General features: G+C 54.6%; 1 protein-coding gene across 5 annotated transcripts in view; it reads right to left on the bottom strand.

Annotated features, from left to right (window-relative positions):
* Positions 1-21,120, bottom strand: part of ANKS1A (ankyrin repeat and sterile alpha motif domain containing 1A) — a 181,054-nt gene that overhangs the window by 15,117 nt on the left and 144,817 nt on the right. For all 5 annotated transcript variants that reach the window (XM_047101259.1, XM_047101255.1, XM_047101256.1 and 2 more), the window contains 2 exons: positions 18,572-18,638; positions 13,251-13,357 (listed from right to left, as the gene is read on the bottom strand). In XM_047101259.1, the coding sequence (XP_046957215.1) occupies positions 13,251-13,357; positions 18,572-18,638 (174 nt within the window). The remainder of the gene's footprint in view (positions 1-13,250; positions 13,358-18,571; positions 18,639-21,120) is intronic.

Raw genomic sequence — 21,120 nt, forward strand, 5'->3', positions numbered from 1 at the left:
TTTAACTAGGTCCCTGCCGCACGATGACTATTTCCAATTCCAGCTTTTACAAATAGTACTGCATGAATACCCCCATATGTGCATCATTTCTGGGATAGTTATCAAGAGAGACTGCTTGGTCAAAGGATATGTGTGTTTGGAAGTCTAACACACATTTATACTCCCATCAATGACACGAGTGCTAGATTTGTCACACTGTCAGCAACAAATGCAGAGAAATGGCTTATCACTGCACACTTCCTAATGTAAAAGCATCCCACTCACAGGGGACGCTCCAGCACCTTTTCGGGTTTTGTCAAGTATTTATTTATTTTTATTTTTTACTTGAGGGAGAGAGAGCACGTGTGCGTGTGCGAGCGGGAGAGAGAGAAAGAGAATCTTAAGCAGGTTCCCTGCTCAGGGTGGAGCCCGATGTAGGGCTTGATTCCACGACGCTGGGATCATGACCCGAGCTGAAACAAATGGCTGGATGCCCAGCCAGCCGAGCCACCCTAGGCGCTCCTTATCTATCAGGTATTTACATTGTGATTCCTGCCCCACTCCATGTTCTACAGGCTTTAGACTTGGTGACCCATTTAATAAAAGGGACTATCGTTACCCCCACTTTACAGCTCAGGAGGCTGGGCCTAGAGAGCATGAACAACTTGCAGGGTCACACATAGGTAAGCATGGAGCTGGGATTCAGCCCAGCTGTCTTGTCCATACGCTCTGGGGCCACATGTGTGGGGGACATCCATAGCTCCTTTTCCAGCAATTATCCCTTTATATCTTTGGGTGTTTATCTCTGGAGGTACTGATCTTTTCTGTACTCGATTTGTAGAAATACATTAAAAACTAAGGAAATCGGGGCATCTGAATGGCTTAGTCGGTTAAGCATCCTACCTGGGCTCAGGTCATAATCTCACGGTTCGTGGGTTCAAGCCCTACGTTGGGCTCTGTGCTGACAGTGTGGAGCCTGCTTGGGATTCTCTCTCCCCTCTCTCTCTCTCTGCCCCTCCCTGATAGGCGCTTTTTCTCTCTCAAAAATAAATAAATAAAAGTAAGGAAATTAACCTATTATCTGGAAATAGTTAGACATTCGTTTTTTCCAGTTTGTCACTTCTCTTTTGACTTTCATGTTGGCTTTGTTCGTGCAGAAATCTATTAGTCTGTACCTATATCCCGTAGAGCTTCTCTTAGTTCTGTCAGGCTGAGAAAGACCTCCCCTCTTCAAGATTTTTAAAAACAATTCTTGCATATTTTCTTCCTGTAATTTTAGTTTCATTTTTACCATTAAATCTTTAATCTACAATTTTTTTTTTAAGTGAAGTTCAAGAGTCAGGATTCAGTTATTTTTTTTCCTAGGCAGCAAGCTGTCCATTTCTTGAATGAACTATCTTTTCTCTACCAATCTGAAGTGACCTCTGCTGTGTCCTAAATTTGTGTGTTTCTGGGACTCTTTCTGGACTTTCTATTTCTATTTAAGCAACTCGGGCCAGCGCATGCAGACCCTCGCCTGGCAGTCTCGCCTTTGTGCCTGAGCCACAGTGCATGTTGGCACAGTAGCCCCCCCCCCGAGCCCGTGCATGGTGACAAAAACCTTTGCCCCGCAGAGGACCCCTTCCAAGGCTCAAGAGAGCCCGGGGAGAGAGCTCTGAAGCCAGACCAGAAGCTCTCCTGCTCGGGCTGCAGACAGAACACACCCCTTCACAGGGGCACCAGGGAGGCGTGGGCCTGTAGAAGGCTCCGTGCGACAAGGGTACCACTCTCTCCAGGTCTGAGGCCAGTTCCTGAGTCACCCCAAAGTCAGGAGTCACCACCCTGAGTTCCTGCAGTCCCTCTGGGCCCACATCTACGGTGTGCTGACGGGAAAGGCAGAGAGAGGTGGCCTCTTGCCCAGACTCTGCCTGACGATGAGTCCTCACCTGGTGAGGACACGCACTGGACTGACCGGGGCACCTCAGAGATGACAGCACTGCAGGGAGTTTCTGAAATCCTACCGTATCCCCAGCATTTACTCATAACCCTTCACACGCTTTTAGGGCAACATTAAAGCTGAACTGAAGGCTGACAACCGGGAAAACCGGGTCCAGCTGGAGACAGGGCCTTCATTAACCTGTCAAGAGGACTAGGGGGCTGTATGCGGCAGTGAGAAGAAAGAGGCAGAGGTAAACCAAACCAAAGTAAAGGATGTGACGGAAAACCAAAGCAGGTAGTTGCCAGAGCATGTCCAGGGTGCAGGCAGGGTCTCCTCATTTCCTGCACGTGCCACACCTACATCCTCTTGGATTAGTCTGCGTGGTGACTACGAGGTGTTACAAATCCTCAAAGGCAAGAAACATCCTGGAAGTTTCACACCCTCTTTACTAAAGGGAGGAAGGGACCACTGCCTTTTGGAACCATCTTCACAAGAAGGGCTGTGGGGGAAAAGAGACTTTTTACTTGACCTTCTATCACGTTGATGTTTATACCGAGGGCTGCTATCTTCCAGGCCCTGTTGCGAGCCAGCAATTAGGGAGCTAAGAAAGCAGTACAGCTCATTGGCCTAAGCATTTCAGTTAATAGAGATTTCTTAGATTTTATTTTTTATATGTTTGTTTATTTTTGAGAGAGGGAGAGAGAGAGCGTGCGCGTGAGCAGGGGAGGGGCAGAGAGAGGGAGACAGAGAATTCCAGGCAGACGCCGCACTATCAGCACAGAGCCCGATTCGGGACTTGAACTCACAAACCGGACCTGAGCTGAAATCAAGAGTTGGATGCTTAACTGACTGAGCCACCCAAGTGCCCCAGTTTTCTTAGGTTTGAAAAAGTTTCTAATTCTAGGAGAAATCTGAAACATGTAACTAGTCGACACTCAGCCTGACTGGGTTCAGTCCCTGAGGAAGGGAGGACAGGAGGACAGAGGAGGGACAGAGTACCAGTGCCTCCCCGTCCAGGGCTCTGCTTCAGCCATTCCCTGTCCTGTTCCTGGCCTCCTTGCAACCAGCTGGCAGGCGTTGACTACGGCTCCTCACTTTACAGGCCAGGAACCAGGTTTCACGGCCAGTGGCGGTGCCAGGATCCCACCTTCTTGGCCACATCCTGCTCTCTACACATCCAGGGAAGAGGGCAGCAAGAAGCGGTCGTCGGGGTCACTATGCACAGTAAGTGCACCTTCTGCTGGTCTTTGTGGGGGAGATGACATGAAGAGATGCCAGTGAACCCGAGTCCTGACCATGTCCTGGCACTGTGCGGGGACTTTGCCTTCATCGCTTGAAAAAAGCTGCCCAAAAACCTTTGATATAGGAACTGCCCACATTGCACAAAGAAACTGAGGCTCAGAGAGCAGGAGTGACATATGCGAGGTCACGGAGCTTGTGAGCTGCAGAAGGACAGTTGAACGTCCCTCTGATGAACTCCAAAGTCACGCTCCAGGCTCCTTCTACTTGTTTAGGGAGGTGGGCTCTGTTGAAGACAAAGCAAAGCGTGGAAGGTACCTACCAGCAGCAGCAGGGAAGCCGTCCCAGGGCTGGGGACGCTCGGGCTCTGGAACTAGGGTCCCTACATAGAACTTCCCTCCCGCCTCCCTGCCCTCCACCTCCGGGGCCGGGGAAGTGCTTCCACCTGTATGGAATCCCAACTCTTAGCGCTGCGTGGGCCCCTAGAAGTGGGTGAGGGGAAGGCCTGCCGAGGCCTCACAGTGAAGGAGAAGCAGGGTCAGGATGTGGCCCAGGCCTCTGCGTACACAGCCCAAGCCCTGGGCCCAGGAACAGGCTGACTCAGGGAGAGGCCGGCCCATCAGAGCTCAGCTGGGGCAAGCGTGCCCCTGGACTGACTTGCACAATCATACACCATCATTCCTGGGTGTCCTTCCCTGAGAAGGCACAAACGAGGAGCCGTGCCTATTGTGGCGGTACTTTCACTCTCCTTCAGCTCAATCTGTTTGAAAGGCCTCTCCTTCCTACCAGTATCCGTCACTGGGCTCACCAATGGGCGCAGAAGACGGCACTTTCAACAGGGGCGCGTCGGTGCTAAGCGGGGTCTCCAAGGCCCAGATCCTGCGCGTAGCTCAGTGGATGTGTGGACAGAGGGGAAGACAGGGGCCATGGGAAGGGAAGGAGCACGGACAGCAGGAACTGCCTCTGGGAGTCGTGGGGAGAGTCCTGGCGGAGGCGGAGGAAAGGGCTGTTGCAGGGCCCCAGTCCTTTCTCTCTAGCTTTCTCTGGCCCTCCAGGGGTCTCTGATTATCTTCAGAGTCTTCCTGACCATATGACTTCAGGAGAAGGAAAGATCCTTTTGCATCCTGAGAGGTATCACACTTGTCAATATTTTGCTGGAATTTTCTTTAACTGCCGGGCATGCCTTCATTCAACAAATAGTGGAAAAGACCTAAGAAGGGAACATTTGGAGTGTGGCACATTGGAGTGGATGCTTCTCAGCCAAAGGGAAAAACACTGAGCTGCTGGCTGAGGGTCCTGAGGCTGTTACGGGCCAGAGGTGCCTGTCTCACTCACGGCTTTGCCACCACCTGCATCTAGGGCAATGCCTGGCATGTTGTCCGCGCATAATAAAAATCTGTTGAATGACTAAGGATACTTTGGAGGCAACACCACGGATATAAAAAGAAGAGGTTGAACAGCCCAAACCAGTGCTGCTGACTCCATGATTGTGGTCTTTTGGAGTCCTCTGCGAGGGAAGAGGATGAGGTCTGGGGAGAGGTGGGGGCGTGCTGGGGTGGGGAAGGGGAGCCCCAGGGACGTATGAGCTGGGGGGGAGCGATGGCGGGGTCCAGAGGGAGTTTCACAGGGAGGTGGGAAGAGGGCAGAGAAGTGGGTCAAGAGCTCCCCAACTGAGGGAACAGCACAGGTGCAGGCAGCTGTGACAAAAGCCACCCTGCCTGGGAGCAGAGAGAAGTTCCAGGAGATGGAAGTGGGAAGGTGGGCCTGGGCTGGAGGGCTGTGCCAGGGAGTTAGCTGGTCCTGCTCAGGGCAGAGGGAAGCTATCCTTTTCGTCACAAGGAAGCTGAGGTTCAGCAAAGGACTGACTTGCCTGAGGTCACATAGCCCTGTCCCTGCCATATTCAGGTTACAGAGCTGCCTCTTTCCCAGCTCAGAGAAGAACCAAAGTGGAGAGAGGGCAGTCATTTGAACTTCACCCGATTTGAACACCCTTCCTGACTTGTTTCCAGGCATACAGGGCTCAGCATGCCCCTGGCAAAGGGTCTGAGGATGCAGAGGTGCGAGCCCGGCTTACTGGAGGGGGGCCTGGGAAGCTGATGCCAGACCTGAGGATCAACGATTTACAGAAGCCCCAGCCCACGCCTGTCATGAAGGCATGGCATGGTGCTCTGCCCCCCTCCTGAGGCACCGGGTAGCACTCAGGGCAAGAAAGGGGGTCTGCCACCAGCAAGCCCCGACAGGTGGGAGGTGAGGCTCTACCCTAGGCCCATCGCTGAGACGCAAGGCCAAGGGATGTTTCAGTCCCTCCTCAAGGCAGACAAGCCCTCAGCACGGAGGCACTGGGCGGACCCCTGGCACCCGTTCTGGTCACTGTTTTGCCGGGGCCCTGATTCCGTGGCAGACCGTGAGGTCAGCCGCACTCTCCGGGGGCTGCCATACCCGCTCTCCCTCCTGTCAGCTGGGGATCCAGGACCCAGCAGTTCGAGCAGTTTAAGTCCCTGAAGCGCGAACACTGCAAATTCTCCACCACGCTCAAACTCAGCCCTTGCCCTCTCAGGAGGGCAGGGCCCACAGGCAGCCTGGGGGGGGAAGCCCAGACTGGTGTAGCCGCGGTGAGCAACAAAGCCCTGCGCCTCCTACTCACTTTCTGCCCCCCTCCCAAAGATCCTTCCCGCTCTCCCCTGCCAGGCCCCTCGGGCCTCAGACTGCTTGGGTCTGCTCGCCCCTCTCGCTCCTGGTCCACCTGTGCAGGTACCCGTGTGCTTACTTAGTACAACCCCAGCCTCAGAAGGCAGGCCTGGCTTAGACCAGGGCCCCGTGTTCAGCAACCTGCGCCCCAGGTGACCGTGCCCGGAACGGCTCCATTGCTGTGGCCGGTACGTGTCCTGGGAACCTCCAAAGCCTGCCTGCGGCAGAGAAGCCAAAGTGCCCAGTGGCGGGTTAAATCACGGGGCGCCCACGTACTGGGAGCATGTGCAGTCACTGCAGCTGGTCACGAGAGTCCATTAAATGTCACAGGGAAAGGTGTGCGTGCAACACAGGAGTATGTGAGAAAGCAGGCTTGGTGACAGTGCACCTGGGCATCCACCTCTGGGCCCAGTGACGACCAAATGTCCACCCCTCTGGGATCCGGCCCCCACTCAAACAAAGGCGGGTATGGTCTGGTGGAAGAGGGTCTCCTGGGCAGAGCGGTGCTGGACTGGCCTCCCAAGAAGGTTTATCATTGCCCCTAAGTGATTTCCAGACTTTCTGCCTGGCCCGCCCCTCAGGCCTCATTTCTGTATTCAGCGTGGCCACTTTCATCTCAGACATTCACCGTTTCTGGGGCTGAGGGCTTTCCGTGTGCCAGCTACCACATGCAAGGCAGCTGTGGCATAAAGGAGTAAGAACCCGTTGGAGTAAGAACTGAGTTCAAATCCCAACTGTGCTGCTCCAGATTCTTAGAAAGTTTAGAACCTTGTAAATAGGATCAAGCCCTCCTGCTTCGCAGGTTAAATAACGAATCCCATGGTGCTGAGCGCTCAGGGACCAGGTGCTCAACGAGTCTCGTGTTTCTCTGTTCGCCTCTGTCTGGCCCGGCCCCGCTGCCTCCCGACTGGGGCTGTGTCACATCACTTCCCAAACGGGCACCTTCCCCCAGTTCCACACCCTCAGCAACAAGAGCGGCCCAGCCCTGACCCACACCCGCTACTCTCCTGGTCACCCCCTGCCCCCTGCAGCACAGACCTGCCCTCACCCGGAGAGACAGAACTTGAAGGTGACAAATGCAACCAGTTCTACAGAAGATGAGGAAGAAGCACAAATGTTACCAAGTCCCGTTTCTGAAGCCAGAGGCCCCTCCGCCCGCCAACTTCAGAAGGGTCCTCAAGGCTGGGGCAACAGCACAAGCGTCCGGGACTCGCCTCCCACTTTCACGGAAACAACACCCCTATGCCCCCTGTCCTCCCGAGCCAGTTCTCAGTGTTCCCACTCTCCCTGTACCAGCACAGCATCCTTCCATCCATCTGCTGCCCGCTGCCCCTGGACACCTGAGCCTTATCTGAGGTCAAGGTGCTTCATTCATCCCCCAAATAAACAGCGTAAGTTACCCAGGCCCAAGTCAGCCTGGGGTCAAAGGGCTCGGTCCCAAGACCACCCAGAGCAAGCTTTACATCTTCGTGGGTCTGAGGACAAGGCCAATCTGATTCCCACAGAGCACGGTTGCCACCTGGCCTCCACTGCAGAGAAAATGCTGCCTTGCTGCCTTACATTCTTAGGTTTGTAGTCGGTCTCAGTCGCTGTTACGCGTCACCACAGGTAACAGTGTGTCCCCTTCACAGCTTATGCCCCCATGAAGTAGGCAGTCAGGTGAGACGCCATGGGACAGGGGGACATATGGGGGCGCAGAACAACCTGCCCAAAATCTTATGAGGGGACCTGGAGGGAAACCCACATCTCCCAACTTCCTGATTCCCTCTGCAAGTAAGTAGAACCTCAACTTTTCTCTTGAGCCGTTGCCCCCCAGTTCACCTAAGTGTGGCCTCAGCAAGCTGCTCAACTTCACTGAGAACACGAGGCAGGGATACCTACCATCCCCGACCCGTGGTGGTGGCAGCTGCAGGGCCAGAAGGGCTTCAGTGCCAAGAGCTCACTGGGGTCTGATTCCCAGCAGCTTTTTCCAGCCTTCTGGAAGTCGAGTGGCCCCCAACACACAGGGGGTGGATGGAATGGTCTGCCTGGTCCAGACGGGCGCCTGCAAGTGATGCCAGGTAGCACTAGCCTAGCTCACTGGCTCCCAGGCCCCTTCTTTGGGGGGACACACTGAGCACGAGGCCCAGACACAGCACGTTCCTGGGCAAGCAGGTGTGGGACTAGAGTGGGAGGTGGGGGCACCACTCTGGGCCTAGGAGACCTGCTTCTAGGACAGCTCAGCCGTGTGCTTGAGGAGCAACCTTGGGCAAATGACTGAGTCCAAGAGTCCTCAGTGTGGTGTCTGTGGACCCCAGGAGTCCACGGGTGGGCTTCAGGGATGCCTGGGAACACCTGAACTTTGACACATGGTGTGTGAGGAGATCTGTGCCTCTGACAGAGACACATGGACCCCGGGGCCCTGCCCCCTATGCCTCACTTCCTGCACATGCACACTGCTGGGGGTTGGAATACGTGAACACTCGGACGTTCTGAGGGGCCAGCACAGAACCCCCTGCTGCTGCTCACACTGAGATGTCCGCAGCCAGAAGCTACAGAACAGGAGCTGTTCACCTGCTGCACACATCTTCAAGGGCAGTTAGTTAAGTTCACAGACATGAAAACAGTTCTCAGTTTCTTCCACTGTAAAGGCGGCCAGAGAAGGACAGAGCACACAAGGAACACAAGTGGGGGCAAACACAGTGGGACTCCAGCTGCTGTCACCCCTAGCCCGGAGAACTCCACACCATCTGGCAGAGAGAAAGGAAGAGGGAGAGCAAGAGGGTATGCGGCCTGGAAAGAGGCCCAGAGTGAGCCTGCCTCGTCTCAAGGTAAAAGGGCCCAGCGGAGACAAGGAAGCATCTGGTGGCATGTCAGTCAACCCCTGGGACCCCGCGAGGAGTTAAGTGACCACAGAACTGAGTCAGTCCAGGAGGCAGGATCCACACTGTCCAAGAGTATTCCTTTTAAAGCCCAGCTCCACTGACCCCCCCCCCCACCCGAGGCCCCTAGTTGAGGAAACCTCCCTTTCGGGCCCTGCCTCACTCTGGGGCACAGAGAAATCTAGCAGTTAGAATGCTATGTGGGGAGAAGAGGGGGCTAGGGCAAGTGGAGAGGAAGTTGAGGCAGGGAGGCATCCGGACAGCAGTGCCAGGGCACCCCTGCCCAGGCCAAAGAGGCCCCTTGAAGCCCGAGAGAGAAGAACGCAGAGGGAGGGAGCTTGGGAAGCCAGGGTAGGAACCCAAGGGCATGGCCCCACTGCGGACAGAAAGCCGGCCTCCGGGGCTGAGGAGTGAGGAGCTAACGCGGGGAGCACACAGGAAGAGAAGCTCCGGGGTCTGGGGGTCAGGCTGGAAACGTCACGGAGGCCAAAAAAGAATGACCTCCTCCCCAAGCCTATGCCTCTCAGCTCTCTCAGGGCTCGCTCCTCTTCACTGGTCATCCCTCCCCAACACACTGGAACAAGGTGGCCTGGTCTCAGAAACAGACAGGAAAACAGCAGGAGCCTATCCGTACGTGGTGGAAGCCTGTGGAGAAATAAATTGATGGGAGGAGCAAGAGGCCTCCGTGATGATGCTGGCTGTAAGAGGTGATGGGCCTGTGGCTCAGACTGTGTCTAACCCATCCTCCGCTGGCTGCCAGACTCGTCTCCATTTTCCGTTTGTCTGTCATCCAGCACAGCACCCACCACGCGCCCTCTCTACCATGCCCTGCCATCTAAGGTGCACCCCGACGCCAGGGCCTCTCTGCCCGATGAGGGGAACAACCCGACGGCCTCCCATCGCGTGGCTGTCAAGGCCCCTTGCAGTCGAGCCCAGCCCACCCCTCCTGCCCAGCCAGTGGCCTGCCCTTCACTGCACTCCCTACACTGGCCCCCTTACTCACCGCAGATGGCTCAGGCCCCACACTCGCCTTTCCTCTGCCTGTGTCTTTCCAAGCCCACAGCCTCTGCAGACCCTCAGACAGCAGGTGCAACCCAGGAGTTCAAGGTTGGGACAGATCTGGGCTAGCATCCCGGCCCTGCCCCTCACTGGCAGTGTCTCCACCCTCTGGGCCTCACAGCCCCATCTGAGCCCTGACCAGCAGTATGCCCAGGGCTGTGAGCCAGCTCAGCGCGGGCACTGGGTCCACGCCTGGGAAGGGGGGTTCTCCTCCCCTGTGCTCCTGCAGCACCTACACGCCTCACCACAGTACTTAACACTTGGCCGCTTGGTTGTTTTTATTGCTTTATGCGCCTTGTTTTCCCAGCTGGACCATCAAGATCTTTAAGACACCTGCATTATTTGCTTTTCTGATTTTGGATCCATTCGTTGTAGGAAATGCAGAAAATCTCTTATGTTCCAAATAAGAGAATAAAGCCATCCACAGCCCCCCTCAGATAACCACTGAAAACGTTCTGGCTTATTCCTTTGCATCTCTTGTGCAGAGACGTTGTCTTTTTTGAAAGTTAAGATCATGTTGCATATGGATTTTTGTGTCTTGATTCCTTCACTCAACGTCTGCCCACATCAGACATTCTTCAAAAACAGTTTTTTGACATCCACCTAACACTCCAGCATGTGGAGCACCATCACTGACTCCACTGCCACCTCTGTGAAGGGAGGTCAGGCTCGGTCCCCAGATACGGAGACTTGCACCAGCACGCTTGGAGCTTCAAACTCGCCAATCACCAATTACCTTCCTTCCGTGCTGATTAAATGCATTTCCTCCCTTGTCCTAAGAAAGCCCATTTCCTGTGGACAAGACTTACGGTGAAAAACGGAAGTGGCTGTGATGAGCGAGCCAGTGTGGTGGGCTGGCCGGCAGAGGCAGGAGCTAGATTCCGGGGCCCTGTCTCCCAGGGTCTGGTGTCAGCCCGATCAGCCTAGGGAGCACGTGGCAGCCCCCACTGCCCCGGCCCTGGTCCTGACCCTGACCCCTCCAAATCAAAGGCCCTTTCTGCCAGCAGGCAAGAGAGTATGAATAAAGTTCAAGGTGCAGTGCTTATCCAGCTCAGTCATCACATCATAGGAGGAACAACCCAGAACAGGAGGATGTTGGACCTAGACAAGATAAAATGCCAGAGGCCATGACAGAAAGTCTTCAGTTTTCTAAAGGGTTTAAGCGTGTTCTCTGTGGCCCAAAAGACAGAGTCCACAAGGACTCAGACTTTGACTAAGCCTGAGCAATGCAAAGAACAAATGGCTACTACTTTGTAAGGTGGTGGAATTCCCTGTCGCTGCAAAGTATCATGGCCAAGATTGTCTGGAAGGGAAGGCACAGGTGATTAGACCACATGATGACAAAGTCCCTCCCACCCCAACAGGGAGGACCCTGTCACAGGGAAATTCTACAGCAGTGCCTGGTCTGTGAAACACTCTTAGTGTCCAGATGTTCCTCCTACCTCGAGAGCTTAGCTCTCTGGAAGCTACTCATGCATCTTGTAGAAGTTTCCAGGGCATTTCACAACGAAGAAAAACATTAGCAACCTACTGAAAACCAAACTACACGGAGATATACCATAGCTAACATGATGGAAATTATACCATATGCAACGAAAAGAATGTTTCTCAATAAAAATGCCCTTTCTTGTGTGTGTGTTTTTTTTTTTTTTCCTTTTTTTCCAGTTGCTAAAACAATTAGCCTTACAGTCCATCTGGCAATTTACATGTAATTACCCAGGATGCTCTGCATGGCTCCTCAGGCCACTCTAGCTACCGGAAGTAATGTGCTCAAGTGAGGTGCGATCAGCATTCCTTCCTGTACAGACTCCACCTGCCAGTGCCCCGCTGGAACTGAGACAGCAGCGACGAGGAATAGCTCGTACCCAGGGCAACAGGAGAAGCCTGGAGGGCCCTGGAAATACTGAGCTGCTGGCCTCCCTCCATGAGTGTCCTCCCCCCAAAGACAGACCCGTGGTCTAGCAGAGTCCCTGCACCCTCCGGGATGGACATTTGGCTCAGGGCCAGATTTACCAAGATGCCCGCCTAGCTACTTTCTGGGTGTGAGCACAGGAAGGGGCAGGGAAGCAGTTTTAAAGGAGTCTTTATGTTCAACAGTTGGGAACCTTACCGTTTCCAAAAGTAGAAGAAGGAGGGGTGAGAAGTTAAGAGCTCAGCCTCTAAGGTACTGAAGCACAGGGAAGGGACAGCCCGCCTCCCTTGCCTGCCTGCCTGCCAGCCAGTCTGGTGAAGGGGTATGCTCGGAGAGTGAAGGCCCCCCCAACACTCAGCACCAGGGGCCAAGTGCCCCAGCTCGCTGGTTGAACTACCACCTCTACCCTGGGTTTGTCGGCCTTCCCCCAGGAACATGGTAAGTCAGGGGTTAGGTTATAAGAACCATAAATATACTCAGTTAATGTAAGAAAAAAAATTGCTATTTAAAAACCCAAGACTTTTAAAAGTTGAAAAGTAACGGCCCTAAGCTGGCTTTGGAAGGGTGGCACAGGTGAGGCGGGCCTGTCCTAGTCAGGGTTCCTCCCGGCAGCTCCAGGCTAGCACCCGGGCAGGCTGCTATTTGGTAGGCACAAAATGCAGCCTCGTTAGTGGGAACTCCAGAGGGACCCACACTGGAGATGGGAGCTCTGGGCTGACTGATCCCCACCCCTTCACCTCACCACCTCCTGGAGGGGTTCCAGGAGAGGAATGCTCATGCGTGCCCGAGCCACTTTCTGGACTGAAAGAAGATGCACTGGATCCTAAGCCCAAGGCCCCAGCCAGGCCCCACTCCACAGGGAGCCTGAGGAAAGTCGCCCGGATTTTTCTTTTTCTTTAACACCTGGTGCTTTACAGGAAGACAACACAAAATTATACCTCAGAAAAGCAAGCAAGCCTTCCAACCACCAATTCAGCCTCTCCTCTGGGTCATCTCTGAGGTCACGAGTCCATGAGGCTACACAGCCACATTCCCCACCCTAGCCGCTCAGCCTGGGCTGGGCTGGGCAGGGAAGAGGCCTTCCTGCTGGACCAGGCTCCCTGCTTCAGCAACTACCTGCTTGGTGGCACCATTCTGGGGAATAAAGGAAACTTCTGCCATCCAACAGAGATGGGATGGAAAGTCATCACAGGGGACCTGGCTGTCCTGTCCACCAAAACTCCCGGCGTCTGATCCAGAACAAGACCCGCCTTGAGGCCTCACTGCACGACATATGGTCTGAGGTCTGAGAGGGAGACCAGCAAGGGGCAAAGGTCTACAGTCAGGGACCCTGCCTCTTGGGATGCAGACTTGCAAAGAGCTCTCCCCACAGAACCGTTTCTGGGAGCAGAGTTGAGGGAGACCGAGTTTAGAAAGAAGGCACATGACAGTCGGCTGACTTTCTGGATGTCTGAGTCACTTCATTCAGCTCTTTGCTGGGATACGGGGCTACGCACTGTTTAGCACTCCAGCAGGGCCCACGGGAGACCAGAGAGGCGCGTCTCCGTCTCCGCCGAGCTGCACCCCGCCCCCGAGGAGGCCTGCGGGCACTTACCAGGAAGCGGACATCGTCAAAGCCATTCAGAAGCAACTTGCTCTCATACTGCTGCAGCCCAACCGCCTCCAGCCACTCCCCGACGCTCTGCTCCAGCGTCCGCGAACCTGACGAGAGAGGAATCGGCAGACGCTTGAAAAGGGAAAACCCATTAAGGCGGTAGCAGCGGCACTCAGAGGAAGACAGATGGCACTGCCACATCATGGTCATTACCATAAAGCAGCCAGACTATGTACAAGAGACCAGAGAGCAGAGGACCCGCAGCTCCTCTTCCGGGTGCAGGCCGAGGGCAGGTGGGCCCGGGCCGCACACCCACCCACCCCCTCAAGTCTGAGCTCCTCCAGGGCTGCGGTGGCACATGCACGGTCTCCGCCCACAGGTCAGCGTTCACACTGAGGTATTTCAGGAAGTCTGTTCCCACGGGCACTAGAGGGGCTGGGGGCTCCTCTCATCCATGCAACTTCTGGAGCCCCCGCGGGGCCGTGGGCGAGGGACAAGTCCTGTGACCTTGCAGCACAAACCGGTCAGGAGAGAGCACGCGTCTTCATGCAGCTGAGGGGCACAGGCACACAGCGAGAGCTCCGGGAGGGAAGCAGCGGCGGCTGTTCACGGGGACCCAGCACATGCAACACAAGCAGCACAGAACCCGGCAGGGGGAGAAAAGAGACTTTTACTTGTTTTCCCCCAGCAGTCCCGGAATAAGCAAACCATGGCCACTGGCCCTTTGTGCTCAGAGGCTCAAGGCAGAGGGGGCCGAGTGCCGCGCACGGGCCGGGGCCCCGGGGCCCGGGGCTGGGGCTCAGGTGTGGCCCTGCTGTGACGGCGACATCGCGCTCCCCCCGGGCTGCACGGCCAGTGGGGCCAGGGGCCCAGTCCACAGCTAGACTCTGGCGGCCGGCGAGCGGGGCGTCTCCCGCGCCAGGGTGCTGTCTGAAGTGCTGCCTTCCCGGGCCGGGCTCTTTTGCCGGGGCTGGGCATTCATCTTCCTCTTCTGATAGTGGCTGTTCCTGTGACTCGCCTGCCTGCTCAGGTGGAAAGCAGGCAGGCAGATCCAGTTCTTGGCTAAAGACGACAAAACCCGACCCGATGAAAGAAAGGGAAAAGGGAAGCGGTCCTCTGTCAGCTGAGCTGTGACGGCGTAAGTCTATTCACATTCGGCGCTGTGCTCTCTCTGGCTGAGTGATACAGACAGCAACGGTCTTCCCAGGGTCTCCGGATCCTGATGTTCTCCTCTGAGGGCCGGCAGGGAAGGGACGACATGTATCTGCTCTGCTCCTCGGCCGGACAGGGGGGCGGGGCGGGGAGGAACAGAGTTCAGCCCTCCCTGCCGACCTGAGCGCCTAGCCCCCACCTACTTCTCTGGTTCTCATGGGCAAGAACAGATGATAAAAGAAGGAAAAAAGGGAAAGGGAGGAAAAAGAAGAACCAACTACAAAGACATCACCTCCAGAGAACTCTTGACACGGTGAAAGTCATTCTCTTGTTCTCGGCACTTTCTGCCCTTCAAGGCAGGCCAAGGCCAACTGGCTTGGTTATCAGGGAGCCCCCGGTGACCCACTGTCCTAGGCTCCCCCTCCTCTGTCCTCTGCAGAGCAGCTGGTGGTCAGGGACCCGGTGGCCTCCCGATGCACGCTGCAGCAGCACTCCAAGACGCTGGGTCCCCTGCCCTTGACTGGGGCTGTCTGCTCCAGGGAACCTAGGCGGCGGGCTCTTGTATGCTCACGAAGTCAAGTGTCCCTGGCTGCTGATTCATTCCTGCTTGTAATCCCCCAGCCAGGCAGCTGTGGTCCTGCCTGCTGCCGGTGGATGTGTGCGCTCACAGAACCGCAGCAGAGTGCTTTGTCTGGAGGCTCCTGGGCTCCACGCTGCCTGCTGCCGGCCCCACAGCCCTCGCTCGCTCTCATAATGTCTGGCCCTCCCCTTCTCCCCTCCCCACCCTCCTCCCTTCCACGCTCAGGAAAATACATCAGGGAGCGGACATCGGAGCAGAAGCCGCTGCTGCCGCCGCTGAGGGAGAAGGACACAGCAGCACAAGCATCACAGCAAAATGACAGGCTCCCCAGCATCTCCTGTCGGCCAACACACATGCGTCTGAAAGGCGGAGACGGGGAAACCCTACCTGCAGCTCGAGGGGCTGGAAACAGCTTATTAAGGAGAGAGAAGGCACATTCCTATAGTTTTGGCCAACAGTGTCTTGGACAGCCAGAGAAGGGGACAGAGGAATGACACAGCCCTGAGGGCAGAGCCCACAGGTTAAGCGACCCCTTGCTCACCATGTAAGAAAGACCGTGCCTCTCTGCCAAGAGAATAAGCCATGGGGTGTCACAAAAACAGGTGACCAAATAAAGACATTATACCCAATATTCCTCAGGTGAGCAAGCGCACTCAGCAACTCGGGGAGGGACTTCTCCTGGGGCCTGCCGGAGCCCCGGAGAGAAGCGCCAGGCCCAGAGCAGGCCCCTCGCTATCTAGAGGAGGAGGGTACGGGAGGGGAGGCACCAAGGAAAAGGGGGAGCCGGGACCAAACCCCAAGTACAGCCGTGAAGACAGAAGAGGTCACATGTAGAGACAAAGACCCAGGGACCAGATGTCACCCTCTAAACATGCTGGGGGACACCGATAGCTCAGCAGGCTCTAGACGGTCCTGGCAAAGAAAGGGCTGTGTGTGCAGGGAGATCAGGCCCCAGAAGGAGCCTGCACTGAATGGCTATTCAACAGCTAAAGCGGCTGGCTTTAGCAGAAGAAAGCAAATGATCTCTTGCGCTCCACAGACAGGCTTTTGTGGAAAGCAGCCAGAGTGGCCGGGGCCAGTGGGAAGGCTTCCCCTCCCTGGACTCCTCAGAGTGGAATGAGTTGTGAAACCTGTCTGTTGGGGATTCGGGTAACTAGCTCCAGTGCTGGCAGCTCAGGGTTCCAAGGCCCAAGACGAGAGTAAGACTCCAGTTCCATACTGGGTCTCGTCCTATAGAACACGATCCTCTGTGAAACCAGTCACGCTGAGCAATCCTGTGCTTAGTTAACAGCTGCCTGCTGGAAGGCCTGCTCCTCCTCCCAGGCTGGCAACCCCAGAGCCCAAGCCTCTCCTAGATCCAGAAACCTAAGGACAATCTGAACCCTGCACCTGACCATTCAAAACAAGCAAGAATTCTGCTCTGGCCTGAGCTGAAGGCTGGTGCTCCCTGAGGTCCTGGGGAAAGCCCCGTCCTGACCTGTCAGATAGAAGACAGAGCCCATGGGCAGACCTGAGTCTACTTTCCCCATGCTTCATGGCCTGGCAGCAGTGCAGACACAGTAGGCTGGGGACTCTGCAGCATGAGTGGGGGCACCCTCTGTTCAGGTGGCTGTTCTCGTGTGCCCACCCTAGACGGTCCTACGCCGCTGTATAGAAGATGGTTCAACTCAGCGGTGCTAAAACAGGACTGTGTGTCGGGACCCGGTGACCTAGGGGGGAAGCCAGGCCAACTTTCACCACTCACACAGGTTTGTGGGGGTAAGAACTAGTGGGTGGGACCACCAGGGCCAGGAAAGAGCTCAGTGTCATCACTTCCAAAGAGAAGGGCTCTTGCAGAAATGTGTTTTCCAAAGGTGCTGCCACATCTCCTGATTTATCAAAGTTAAGATACTGACCCAAACTCTCAAGCACGTGCATTCCTTGGACATAGAGGGGTACAGGCAAGCAGAAAGCTGCTTCAACCGAACGGACTGCTATCGATCCCAGTCCTGGCTGTCCCCCAAGCACGGTTTTGGAAAACGGTAATGGTGTTTGTCTCAGTACTGAACATCTACTCCCAACAAACGCTTGACTCTTGATGAAGGCTGCGCACGACAACAGAGAGGGAGGCTGTCTGTCTGTTCTCCAGCACGTGGAGACACAGCCACAAACGCTGAGTCAGAAGAGCCACCCCTGCAGACCCCAGCGTAATCCAAGACTGATGACGACGATGGGCCACACCCAGCTGGGCCCTCTCTTGCTAGAAGCCAGGGGAACAAGGCTGCTGGAAGGAGGTGGCTCTGGGAACCCAATTGGAGACATGGTGGAGGGAGACAAGCAGATGCACCTCCTCCCTAGGTTTTTTGATGCGGGTAAGTAATTATTTCATGGACAAAAAAAGAGCCTATCTACCATTTACCTCTTTTGCTCAAGTATTTGTATATATTAGTCATTCCCAACAAACCTATGAGGTAGGTACTATTATCCAAAGGTAGATAGGGAACTGGGGCTCAGAGAGATAAAGGGACTTGCCAAAGACCCTCATACATCCAGAAGCCGAATTTGAACGTGGGGCTGAGGCTCCAGAGCCCATGCAACTTTCACAAGCACCACAGCCTCAGCAGCTCCCTTCCCCCAGTGTGCACACTTGTCCCCACCCATCTGACTCCCTGATAGGGCCAGAGGAACCACAAGTGTCACCTGGGCTAAGAGGCCAGTCCTGCACGCAGCCTCCTGAGTGAGCGAGGAAGCCCTTCCCTCCAGCTGGAGAGGCATTTCCTCAGGGATGGTGAGAGGCCAGGCCTCACTGAACTGACTCGGCCCGGGTGCTCTGGTGGCAGAGGGAGGTCTGCAGGTGCTTGGGGGATGGGGCGTGAGACTTGCTCTAGCTAACAGGTACCTTTAGAAATGTCCCCTCACCTAAGAAAGTAATACAACCACAGGTCTGTTATCAAGGAAAACAGCTCACATATGGCCTCTCTAGCTCCCTGCTTCCAACAAAGGAAATCAAGGCTGACCGCACCCCTAGGGCTTTGAAAAGAAAAGAATGCCCAGAGTAGCAGTGACCCAGGATAAAAACGAGTGACTAAGCAAATGGAAAAATGCAGAGACAGACACAAGGAGGGACAGCAAAGCCAACCCCTCCAGGTGATGCAGGCTAACAGTCTGAGACCACCGAGCCAACCCAACGCTCTGCCACTGCCATGGAGCAGCCGAACGAGAGCTACTTTCTCACGAGGGGTAAGTGCCAGAGTTGCCTGGGAAAGTGGACAGACCGAAGCCAAAGTGCACTCCAGTTTAAGCCAATCGGAGAAAACCTACATTTACAAAAATACTTCTGGACAAGTGACAACTGTTAACTTAAAAAAAACCTTCTCAATAGGTGGCCTAAAATGCAATTTCCCCTCCTATGTGTGAGAAGAGCCCTTGCCCTACAATAACAGCTAGATGGGCCATACGGATCCGTGTCTGAATTGCAGGAGCATGACGCGGGCAGAGGCTGACCTCTCTCACCCACCAAGTGTCTGTCTTCTGTGCCAGAGGAAAAACCCGGGCCAGAAAGGAGCCAGAGGTCTGTGTTCCACGGGAAAGCGGCTGCTTGGTACGATACCTGAGATCTTCTGTTGTTCCTGAGAAAAGTCAATCCCTTCTCCAATAGAGCTCATGATTTTCTCAATCTGAAACGGAAGAGAGAGGAACAAAAAGGAGAGGCTGTCAGGCTTCAGTTAAACATTGCCGGCTCACTATCAGTGCACAGGGCGGTTGGTGTGTGTGGGAGTGCTCCAGGTCTCTTCCAGATGATTCCAAGGTCCAAGCGCCAACCTGCAAGGGATCAGAACTCTTTGCTGCTCATATCAAGAAAGGCCCTTCTGTGGCCACAGCCCAACAGGGACTAAAGACATGCTCCGAAAGGAGGGAGTGGGTAACAACCTGGGCTCAGCTGCTGGAAATGCCGAAAAGTCTTCCTTCCAAGGCATTTATATATCCCTCCTGCAGCACTTCCCCCAGCCCAGCAGAGACTGGACAACAGCAGGCCAGACCTGGCACATTTCACTGCTCACACCAGAATTTAAATTCCATGAGAGTAGAGACTTTGCCAGCTTGGTTCCATGTGATACCCCAAGTGCCTAGAGCAGTGCCTGGCAAGTCCTAAGCATTCAACAGATAATTGGTGCTGCCTGACTGCCAGCTCTGAGGTATGAGGACAATTTTTAGAATGGAGACAAGAAGAGAACCTCAACATAGGAACCTCTTAGAAGTCAAAGTGAGGCAGGCGTATAACTCTGATTAGAGGATCTTTTGATGCAGACATGTACCCTTCCTCTGGACCACAGCAGGGAGAGCCAGTCTCAAAGCATCCGATGTCTCCAGCATTGCCCCCTGTATGGACCACCTGTTCCAGCCATCTGGCTTTGGTCACCCTGAGCCAGAGCCAAGCCCCCCACTCCAGGAAACCTGGCCAGGGGCAAGACAGGGCAGCAAGGAGGCGGACACCTTCTCTTCCTCTCCTCCTCTTTTGGGATGCAGTGATAATGAGCTCATTCATGGCTCTTTTTCCAAAAAGAATGTTACAAGAACCTTTTGTACCAGGGCTTGGATGCTTTTTCCTGTAAGTGCAAGTAAGGAGCCTGGGTCTGACAATCAAAAACAAAAACAAAAACAAAAACAAAAAAAAACCCCAAAAACACAACTCTCCAGCCAGCTTCCAGCTGGCAGACAAAGACAGCACATTTGACAGCGGGCAGAAGAGCACAGAACAAACACCATCCTTCCCTTTGCAGCCGGGAGCTGTGGCTATTTTCCTCCAGCCACAGAAAACTGCCTTTTAACGTACACTGTGAACTCCATCCCTCAGCTCAGCAAAAGCCAAGGGAAACACAACACATCTGACCTGTGGAGCAAATGGAGGTGTGCCTCCGCTCACCAGCCCCACAGCCCAGAGGCAGGCACGGAAGCGGGCAGTGCCACCGCAGGTCTGCCCTGTCCCTTGAAGAAAATGTCTTCCTCCTTCCCTTCCTAATGCATCATTGTCTTTGGCCTCCGCATATTTCAAGAACTGCCTCCTTCAACAGGCAGCCTGGTGCCGCGTGGGAAAGACCCACACGGACAGGCAAGCACTTTCACGCTTTCCCAGCTTCAGTGCTGACTCTACAAAAACAGGGATGGGTCTTGGGGCGCCTGGATGGCTCAGTCGGTTGAGCGCCTGACGTTGGCTCAAGTCATGATCTCACGAGTTCGCACCCCCCGTCAGGCTCTGTGCCGATAGCTCAGAACCTGGAGCCTGCTTCTGATTCTATGTCTCCCTCTCTTCCTACCCCTCCCCCACTCGTGCTGTCTCTGTCTCTGTCTCTCAAAAACATTAAACAAAAACAAACATTAAACATTAAACAAAAACAGACCAGGGATGGGTCCTGCCTCCTATGAAGGGTTGTCGTGGATTAAAAGTAGAGCTTACATAGAGCATCTAGCCAAAGGCCTGGCTCACAGAAGATGCCCGATAAAAGGTTCGTGTGCTTTCCACTTCCCCTCTTAGAGCTCCATTCAACCTAGTAAAAACCTAGTTAAAGTTGAAAAAAAATTTTTTACTTGTATTTTTTGACAAGTCATACATCCACATGATTCAAAGTTCAAAAGATACAAAGGTTATTCAGAGAAGTCTCCCTGTGCCTGTCTCCCAGCTGTCTGGCTCTCCTCCCCGCAGGGAACCAGTGTAACCAGTTTCTCAAGTGTGCTTCCAGATCTGTTCCAGCCACATGTAAGCAAACATATGAAGGTATTCTACCCCCCACACTGACACAGGCAGTCTATATATGCTGCTCTGCATCGTTTTCTCTATTTAGTAATACATCTTAGAGTTCTTCCCACAGTTCGTAAGAACATTTTTTTTTCTTTTTCTTTTTCAACGTTTTATTTATTTTTGGGACAGAGAGAGACAGAGCATGAACGGGGGAGGGGCAGAGAGAGAGGGAGACACAGAATCGGAAACAGGCTCCAGGCTCTGAGCCATCAGCCCAGAGCCCGACGCGGGGCTCGAACTCACGGACCGCGAGATCGTGACCTGGCTGAAGTCGGATGCTTAACCGACTGCGCCACCGAGGCGCCCCTCTTTTTCTTTTTAACAGATATGTCACCTTATTTATTCAACCAGTCCCCTGGTGG

Source organism: Lynx rufus, unplaced genomic scaffold (assembly GCF_022079265.1).
Source record: "Lynx rufus isolate CCGP_SWC_20201006 ecotype Redwood Valley unplaced genomic scaffold, mLynRuf1.p SCAF_6, whole genome shotgun sequence".
Taxonomy (NCBI): domain Eukaryota; kingdom Metazoa; phylum Chordata; class Mammalia; order Carnivora; family Felidae; genus Lynx; species Lynx rufus.